At 35.7% G+C, this 9,941-nt stretch overlaps 1 protein-coding gene across 2 annotated transcripts in view; it reads left to right on the forward strand.

Moving 5' to 3' along the window:
• Positions 1-5,109, forward strand: part of hsd17b8 (hydroxysteroid (17-beta) dehydrogenase 8) — a 7,423-nt gene extending 2,314 nt beyond the window's left edge. Inside the window, exons 3-9 of one of the 2 annotated variants that reach the window (XM_032534736.1) lie at positions 77-193; positions 1,380-1,475; positions 1,782-1,867; positions 1,957-2,041; positions 2,853-2,895; positions 3,875-3,949; positions 4,952-5,109. In XM_032534736.1, coding sequence (XP_032390627.1) covers positions 77-193; positions 1,380-1,475; positions 1,782-1,867; positions 1,957-2,041; positions 2,853-2,895; positions 3,875-3,949; positions 4,952-4,971 — 522 coding nt within the window. In that variant the 3' untranslated portion in view covers positions 4,972-5,109. Of the gene's footprint in view, positions 1-76; positions 194-1,379; positions 1,476-1,781; positions 1,868-1,956; positions 2,059-2,852; positions 2,896-3,874; positions 3,950-4,951 lie in introns of those variants that run through there. The other variant, XM_032534737.1, reaches the window with a different exon arrangement.
• The last annotated feature ends 4,832 nt before the right edge of the window (positions 5,110-9,941 follow it).

The raw sequence follows: 9,941 nt of genomic DNA on the forward strand, positions 1-9,941 counted from the left end.
TATGTTAAAATGCTGCAGGGACTATTACATATTTTCTTCCCCCCGCTCTAACGTTTGTGTTCCCCCCCCTCTGCAGACGCAGTACTTTCAGCCTCCCTCAGTGTGTGTGAACGCAGCTGGCATCACCCAGGACGACTTCCTGCTCAACATGGACGAGGACCACTTTGACAGAGTCACCCGGGTCAACCTGAAGGTGAGCCGTGACACCCGGGCCGCACCGCCAAGCTTAGCTGAGAGAGAGCTTAGTGGGTGATCCAGTTATCTCTGGCTCAACTCTGGTTTTCTGGTTTCAGGAAGCTGGCTTGCTTTTAACTGAGGTAGATCGCCATGGGAACCATCAGCTATGCTGCAGGTTAACTTCAGAGAATCAGCTCAAAACCTGTCAACAGCCAATCAGATCACTGGAAACACTGAGTCAGTCCTGTAGGATCCTAACAGGAACTAAAGTACTGAATATACAATGAGAGTGAGAAATATTAAAGAGCAAGAGATATTTCTGTCGGTCATATAATCATTTTGATTTTCCAGAGAGCTTTAAAAAAAACATGCGGGTATATTTTGTGACACTAAATATAAGGATGACAATGAAAGCTGGTCCTTCCTATCAGTCTTGATGCTTTTAAACTCTTTTTTACGTCACTGCAGCTCAGAATAAGATGAGGCGACTTTGTGATAAGTGGACATATAAAAGAAAACTGTTATCTGTTATTAGCAATCAAAAACACACACACTGTTAATTAGCTCCCATAATTAATAATGCAGTATTGATCAGATAGACTTCTTCTCCTCTCTGCTTTGGCAGCAGAAACTCATTCTTTTACAACTTCTGCTTCTGCATTGCATAATTCTATTAGCTTGTTCATCATCATCTGTCCTATTCTCTTATATTGTCCATATTTAAAGCTGGTCACTAGACCACTACTGGACTTATGTGTACTACCGCCATGACACCCACTCTCACAGAGCACCTTACCTTACCATGCGTGCTGAGTCACTTCAAGCTTCTCATGCTTATAAATCCCATAGTCCATTCATGTGGCTTTTTTTATTTAGTATATTTTCTTTTGTCCACTGGATTTGTTATTTTATCATCTTTTTATTATGTCACAGATGTGTATTCTATCTGTCTGTCTGTCTGTCTATCTATCTATCTATCTATCTATCCATCCATCCATCTGTCTATCTATCAATCTATTTCACTCTCTGTCTCTCTCTCTCTCTTTCTATCTCGATCATAAAGTCCTGGCTCAACCTGCATCTCTGTCTTTCTGTTATGTGAGATACTGAAAGTGAGCACTGCATTGTAAATGAAGATGAGAGAACAGAACGGTGTGAAGTGATTTATTGAGTCATCTTTTTTTTTTTTGCATGTCTCCCAGGGTTCGTTCTTGGTCATTCAGGCTGTCGCTCAGGCTCTGGTTGCCTGTGGAGCACCCAAAGGATCCATCGTTACTGTGGGCAGCATCGTGGGAAAGGTGAGACACCAGCAGGCCTGGCAGGCACATGACCTCTTATTATACAGTTTTAATATTTAGCTGAAGCTCTGATGTTTTCATCCAGAAAGGCGGTGTGATAGAGGGATCGTCCCCAACTGTTAAAGTTAGCGGTATTAACGTTTACGTAACTACATTTCTCAAAGCATTAGATACAAAAAGGAACAGATATCCATCAAGGATATATTTTGATTCTAAAACTACACAATATGAATGTCAACGTTAAAAAAACAGTGATACAGCACTTAATGCCCTGAATCCTTGTGTTGGTGTGGTTGATGTTTGCAGGTGGGAAACATTGGACAGGCGAATTACGCTGCTTCTAAAGCAGGAGTGGAGGGTTTGACGAGGACCGCTGCCAAAGAGCTCAGCAGGTGAGGAGAGCCCGATGCGACGCGAGCACATCAGAGGCAAAGTATTTGGAATACAACAAAGATTCCCTTTTCCTTCTCTTTGCCTCCAGGTTTGGGATTCGGTGTAACTGTGTGCTGCCAGGTTTCATATCGACTCCGATGACGGACAAAGTTCCAGAGAAGGTTATTAGCAAGGTACAGCACGCACACGGGTACTCACGGATACTTCAGCACTTCATCTAACAGGAGTAAAATCATCACCCTGCTGCAGTAATATACTGACCACTAAATACCATGCTGTGTGATTGATGTTTTGTACATGGTAAGTAAAGCCATTTAAATACATTTGTACCAAACACAAATTATTTTAGCAGGAAAGGCAACATTTTACTGGGTGTGAATTAAATTCATAGTAAAGTGTTTTAATTTCAAACTAGACTGGGTAAATCTGCCGGGACCAATCACAAACTAGCTTATCCACCTGGCGCGTTACTGGTGGGTTTAACACGATGACAGAGATGCGACCAATCAGCTTTTTGTTTACATTCAACATGGTCAACAGGTCTATTTTTGTTGCAGCAGATGTAACAACAAAATGGCAAAAACAAGAGTTTTGCCTTCAGTATAAACTAGCTTCCAAATGAAAAGCTGCTGACGGAGTTCAGTGGATTTACCCCATACACTGAAAAAGACATGTTACTGTTTTTCTCTATTATTTCTGCGAGCATCACAAATTAACCTTAGTTTTGTCTGCAAAAGTCTTTCAAAACTTTTCCCAGGGACACTATTTGACACAGAACTGACAACGAATACAACTAAGACCTTTTTCATTGCTAAATATTAACAAGTGTATGTGAGGTTTTTGGAGGGATTTGGTTGATTTGACCCTTTTTATTTAATCTCCAACTAAATAAATCCTTTGCCAGACAATCCTGACTCTGTTTTTAGCATCATACAGTGCTGTTCTCCTTCGCTCTGTTTAGTGTCAGGTGTTTTTGTGTTTCAGATGAAGTCCTTGGTGCCTCTGGGAAGAATGGGTGAACCTGAAGGTCAGTGTTTATCACTCTATGTTTTCACTGCAGTCCTTTATTCTCCACTTCATAGATATTTATTATGGACTGACTTTAAATGAACTGTTTTGAGTTCCTAACATAACGAGAATCTAAACTTATAAAGCCATTTGCATGTGTGTCTTTCTTAGTGCGTTTTCACACTTGGTCCGTTCCAGCCCTCCATGAGAACCCAGACCTACTAGTCAGCACTCCTTGCACATATGCAGCCCAGGCAGTTTGTGAAATGGGGATGTTATTTAATTTATTGATTCGTGTACAGGGACACAGTTTTCTTGGTGGTGGTGGTGAGCACGAATTTTAAACTAATGTATTTCAATGGAAAGCAACTTTCGTGATAACAGCACGATTACGGTAGCGAGTGGTATTGAAAAATTGAAAAGGTCATGCATATGCATTCAATCGAGGGGAATGTTTCCCTAAAAGCGTAAAAGCTTGGGATGGAAAGCGTAAACTGCGCCTAATTATGTATGCTGTATTTAAAAAAAAAACAAAAAACAGCCCGTCTCTACTTTGCAGTTAAACGTCTCTGCCTCTTAAAACCAGCTGCAAGCGGTTTCCTGGCATATGACTCCTGGTTAAATGGCAGAAGTAATCCGAGCAAGACGAAGACATAGGCCAAAAGATAAGCTGAAAGGATTGTTGCCCCAAAGAGCACACTTTTTCACTTAAGTGAACATGAAATCATTTATGACCTCATAAGGAGCAAGATTCCAGATCAGCCCATCTGAGCTTTCATTTTCTCAAAAGGCAGAGCAGGATACCCAGGGCTCGGTTTACAACTATTGCCATTTCTAGCTGCTGGGGGACCATAGGCAGGCTGGGGGAACTCATATAAATGTTAAAAATCCTTAAAGTGAATATTTCATGCCATGGGACCTTTAAATAAAAGGGACATGGATTGTACGTTGTCTGCGTCTGATCACACTGTTAACTTGTCCTTTTTGTTCTCCTCCAGAGGTTGCTGATGTTTGTGCCTTTCTAGCTTCAGATGATTCTCGATACATCACCGGAGCCAGTGTTGAAGTGACAGGTGTAGAGTCTTTTATCAACTCCTACATTAGGCCAATGAGGTGGGATCAGGGGAGAACTTGCTTGGACTCCTGTTCTGCGTGCCAATAATCAAGGTCCACAATTTGTCTGCATTTCGGTGCTGTGACCCATTTATTTTCCTTAAGGGCCTGCTCATCGTCGCACAAGCAATAGACATTTCATTTCAGGTTTAGATTAGGGTGATCAGACGTCCCCGGTTTCCGGGGACAGTCCCCGGTTTTTGTGACCTGTCCCCGGTTTGCACTGTGACTGACTGACCCAAAATTGGAATGAAATAAAGAAAACACTGACCAAACAGAGCCAATAGTCGCTCAAGAGCCAGCGCTGCTCAGAACTCAGATGTTTTAGGAAGCCATATTTTACAATGCTAAAATCACTGATTATTTACATGGAGTCTGGTTGGTTTAGCAAACGCTCTCAGACTTTTGTTTTAAAAATAATCTTTAACAGAAGGGTTGACCTCCTCAGAAATCCTTTCCATAATGTTGTTAGACACTTAAAATATTAATCTGAGTCTGTCGGGGGGGGCCTCAGCCCCTATTGAGAACAGCTCTAGGTCTTGTGTCCCCGTTTTGTGTTTTACAAAAATAAAAACATGACGTGAATTGGAGGTATATACGCTTCTGAGCTGAAAATGTCCCCGGATTTTGTCAGAGAAATCTGGTCACCTTAGTTTAGATCCATTCATATTCCTTGTCAAACGATTAAAACCATGACACGCTGAAAAGCTGTGTGCTTTCCCCGTTTTTCCACACACCTGCGTACCTGTGGCTGATTACCTTTATACCCGAGCAATGCTCCACCCAGTGCTCTAACATCAAACTGCAGATTAATTAACATAACTAACGTGGTATATAAACTAACAAAACAAAGTGTTGTTATTGCTCCAACAACAGGTACAGTGTGATTAAATTCTAGTAGCTTCTGGGAAATAATTTCATTTATTTTCATCTAGCTCAAACTGTGTCTTTGTCTTTTTTAGGAGGACTTTTCATTGGGTAAATCTGACGAAGACCAATGGGAGGCCAGTTCCTTCGTTGTTAACTTAATTGTTCAATGATCCTACGTTTTTATTCGACATACAACATGTTCTATATTGTGTGAAGCCAATTTATTGCCAATAAATACTTGTTTGTAATACTTCTGTGCAGAAATTTTTATTTTTATTTGAAAGAACATTAACACTATTTTACTAAACTGTTGAGATGTCTGTAAAGCCACTTAACTTCCAGTACACAGGTTTGTCTGATGCGCAGGGTTACTGGAGGGCTGGTATAAGTATAAACTATAGTATGTCGAAAAAATATGAAAGGCATATTGCAGTAAGATGAAAAAAGTCATAGCCTCCATTCCTCTCACTGGAAGTCAGTATACCAGGGGCAGTAATTTAAAAACTTTAAAATAATTAGGTTGGGATACAGGGTGCACAAAAGTTTAGTTGGGTTACCAGGGGCACGAAAAAACTGGCTCAGGTGGGTGGAGGATTCAGCCGAGGGAGGGGTGCTTAAGTTTGGTTATACAGGTTTGCCTGGTGCACAGGGTCCCTGGAGGGTTAGTATGTACAAAAGTCATGAAAAAGTAATTGAATAGTACGTCAAAAAAAAGTCATAGTATAGTATGTCAAAAAATTATGAAAAAGTCATCGTAAGTAGAAGAAATTTGAAAAAGTTATAGTATAGTACGTTGAAAAATGTCATAGTACAGTATGTCCAAATATTATCAAAAAGTCATAGTTATAGTATAGTATGTTGAAAAAAAGTCTTAGTATAATGTGTTGAAAAAAATTATAGTGCAGTATGTCGAAAAAAAATAAAGTATAATGTGTCGAAAAACGTTATAGTATAGTAAGTTGAAAAAAGTCATAGTATAATATGTTGAAAAAAAATCATAGTGTAGTATGTTGAAAACATCATAACGTCGAAAAAATGTTTTAGTATAATATGTTGAAAAAAGTCATAGTATAGGATGTCAATTTTTTGAAAAAGTCATAGTATAGTATGTAGAAAACCTGAAAAGGTCATTAGTATTTAGAATAAAAATTAAAAAGTCATAGTATAGTATGTAGAAAAAATATGAAAAAGTCATAGTATAGTACATCCAAATATTAAAAAGTCATAGTATAGCATGTCAAAGTTTTTTGAAAAAGTCATAGTATAGTATGTTGAAAAATAAAAAATTGTATTGTATGTCGGAAAATATGAAAACAAGGTAGTATAGTATGTCAAAATAAAGTCATAGTATTAGCATATCTAAAACTTATGAAAAAGTCATAGTACAGTACGTTGAAAAATAAAAAAAGGTCATAGTGTTCATCGAAAAATTACATAGTATAGTATGTCGAAAAAAGTCATAGAAAAGTATGACAAGAAATTATGAAAAAATCATAGTAAAGTATGTAGAAAACATGTTAAAAGTAAGTAGAAGAAATTTGAAAAAGTCATAGTATAGCATGTTGAAAAATAAAAATAAGCTGTAGTATTGGATATCAAAAAATATGAAAAAGTCATAGTATAGCATGTAGTAAAAATACATGAAAAAAAGACATAGTATAGTACGTCAAAAATATGAATATGTCATAGTATAGCATGTTGGAAAATAAAAAAGAAGTCAAAGTATTGTATATAGAAAAATATGAAAACATACATAGTATAGCATGTAAAAAAAATGCAAAAAAGTCTATCCTCCATTCTTCTCACTGGAAGTCAGTCAGTACCCCAGGGGCAGTACTGAAACACTTAGATATAGTTTACTTGGTATCCCATGTGCACAAAAGTTTAGTTGGTGTGATGGCCGCACTAGCAGCCACACATGGCAACAACTCATGGTGGTAACTCGCTTTTGTTTTGAGCACATTATACAAAATAAATAACTGGACACACATTTAGTTTTACAAACTGTTTATTAGTTATTTGACTTAGTTTCTATTCAGGTGCCCACATTTACTTTACTTTGTCAATTTAGCTAATGTTGGGTTCATTATCTTTAAGTTACATTTTGTGAAATAACACCTTTTTCCTTTGCGTTGCCAGTTCCGGGGAAGTTGCCGCTGGGGGTCGTTGGCGGAAAGACAAAAGGACCTCCAACTGACTGGAAGCTGTTTAAATGGGGGGAAAGGATAATTGGATTGCACCATGTTTCCCCATATCATGGGGGTGGCAGAGGATTTTAATTTTGAGTCGTTCTTTTCTTTGTTAGTTATATTTATAGTTGGTTATGATTATTTGGTCAATTTATCCTTCGTTTATATTAGGTAGTATTGGTTTAAGATAACTTGTAGTTATTGTGGGTTGGTTATTTATGGTGTTAGCCCCCCTTTGTGTCAGAATGGCCTTATTAGCCACTATGTATGTTTCCCTCATGTCTCAGTACAGAGGTCTGTTTGATTATGTTACCTGAGTTAAAGTTCTGTTAAGTTGGCCTCTTTTATGGGCCCAGGACTTTCTGTTTTTTGAAAATTTGTTAGTTTTGTTTTGTAAATAAAAATTTGCATTTTTTGGAAAATGTACCAAGTGACTCCTCATGCCTGCTAGCTTGGTCCCTCGCAGCTGGGGTACCATGGGCATGAAACACTGGCCCAGACGGATGGAGAGGTTTAGCCCAGGGAGGGGAGCTTAAGTTCGGGTATACAGGTTCGCCTGGTGCACAGCGTTCCTGGTTCATAAAACCAAAAAAACGTTGAAAAATGTCATGGCACAGTGTGTTGAACAATTAGATTGGCATACCGGGTGAATGAACGTTTAGTTGGGATACCAGGGTCACAACACTGGCCCAGGCGGATGGAGGGGTTTAGCCCAGAGAGCATGTAGACAAAATTATGAAAAGTATGTAGTATAGTATGTAAAAAAAGTAATTGTATGGTATGTCGAAACAATTACACTATACTATGACTTATTTAAACATTTTATGATTTTTTAAATATTTTCACAACATACTTTACTATGACTTTTTCCACAAGTTATCCACATACTTTACTGCGACTTTTTTGACAAACTATATTATGACCTTTTAGGCTTTTTCGACATACTTTACCGTGACCTTTTTCAACATGCATACAATGACTTTTATCAAATTTTTTCAACATACTATTCCATGATTTCCTTTAATATTCTATGACTCTTTCATATTTTTTGACATACTATACTATGACTTTTTTCACAATTTTTTTACATACTATGATGTGGCTTTTTCGACATTCTATGTCTGTTTTCATATTTTTTCGACATACAATACTATGGCTTTTTTAACATACTATACTATGACTTTTCCCACTTTTTTTTTTTTACCTACTATTCATTTTTATGGCTTTTTGACATAGTATAAAATTACCTTAATTTGACATACTATAGTATAACTTTTTATGTTTTTTTTCAACATACTATACTATGACTTTTTTCGACCTACAATACTTTGGCTTTTTTTTACATACTATGTTATGATTTTTTTCACGATATTTTGACATACTATTCAACTACAACAAATTGCAAAATTTTTCAACATTAGGACATACCATACCATTGCTATCTCTGACATACTATGCTATGACTTTTTATCACTTTTGTTGACCTATTCTACCATTCATTTTTATGGCTTTTTTGACATTGTGTGAAATTACCCTCATTTGACATACTAGAGTGTAACATTTTATGTTTTTTTTCCAGACATAGTATATAATGACCTTTATTTGACAGACTACACAATGACCTTGGCTTTTTTCAACAATACAATTACTTTATTCTGATTTTTTCGATTTACTATTCTATGATTTTTTTCTGATTTTTTCGACATACAATACTATGATTTTTCATAATATTTTGATATACTATACCATGACTTTTTTCAAACTTTTTCGACATATGGACATTTACAAACATTTTTGACATACTACAATGTGACTTTTTCAACATTCTATGACTTAAATATTATTTGACTATAATATGACCATTAAAACATTTTACATTACAAACATTTTAATCTACATACTATTCTGTGACTTTTTAATAATTTTTATTTTATTTTTTCTTATATTTTCGACATGCTATACTAAGAACGTTTTTGACATGCTATACTATGACTTTTTGTCAACATACTATACAATGAATTTCTTCATATTTGTTCTTCATACTATACTATGACAATTTATGGCTTTTTTCGACGTACTATTCTATGACTTTTTTCATATTTTTTTGACATACAATACTATGATTTTTCATAATATTTTGACATACAATGACTTTTTGCAAAAATAGTCAACACACTATGACCATTTCCATAAATGTTCTACATACTATACTATGACTTTATTTTATAACTATTTGACATACTATGTTATGACTTTTTTCATATTTTTTCAACATACTATACAACATACTTTTTTGACATTCTATGATTTTTTTTAATATTCTTTTGACATGCTATAATATGACCTTTTTCATATTTTTTCTATATACTATACTACAACTTTTTCCATATTTTTTCTACACACAGTACAATGACTTTTTTCGACGTACTTTAATATGGCTATCTCTGACATACTATACTATGACTGTTTATCACTTTTTTGACCTACAATATTATATATATATATATAATATGACTTTTTTTTAAAAACAATCCTATTATTCTTTTATCACTTTTTTGACATACGGTATTATGACTCGACATAGTATACAATGACCTTTATTCCACATACTATACTATTACTTTTTTTATGACCTTTATCAAAATACTATAGTAAGATTTTTTGGGGTTTTTCAAATATACTATGACATTTTATGATTTTTTTTTCAACATACTATACTATTTACTATTTTTTTGGGCTTGTTTCGACATTTATCTGTAAATACACTGTTCCTGTTTTGTTTTGTTTTGTTTGTTTTGTTTATTTTGTTTGTTTTGTTTTTTTGTTTTATTTGCTTTGTTATAACTACTTACACTTTTCTGTTCCCTGTATCTGTCTTTTATTGTCTGTAAAG

This window comes from Etheostoma spectabile, chromosome 14 (assembly GCF_008692095.1).
Source record: "Etheostoma spectabile isolate EspeVRDwgs_2016 chromosome 14, UIUC_Espe_1.0, whole genome shotgun sequence".
Taxonomy (NCBI): Eukaryota; Metazoa; Chordata; class Actinopteri; order Perciformes; family Percidae; genus Etheostoma; species Etheostoma spectabile.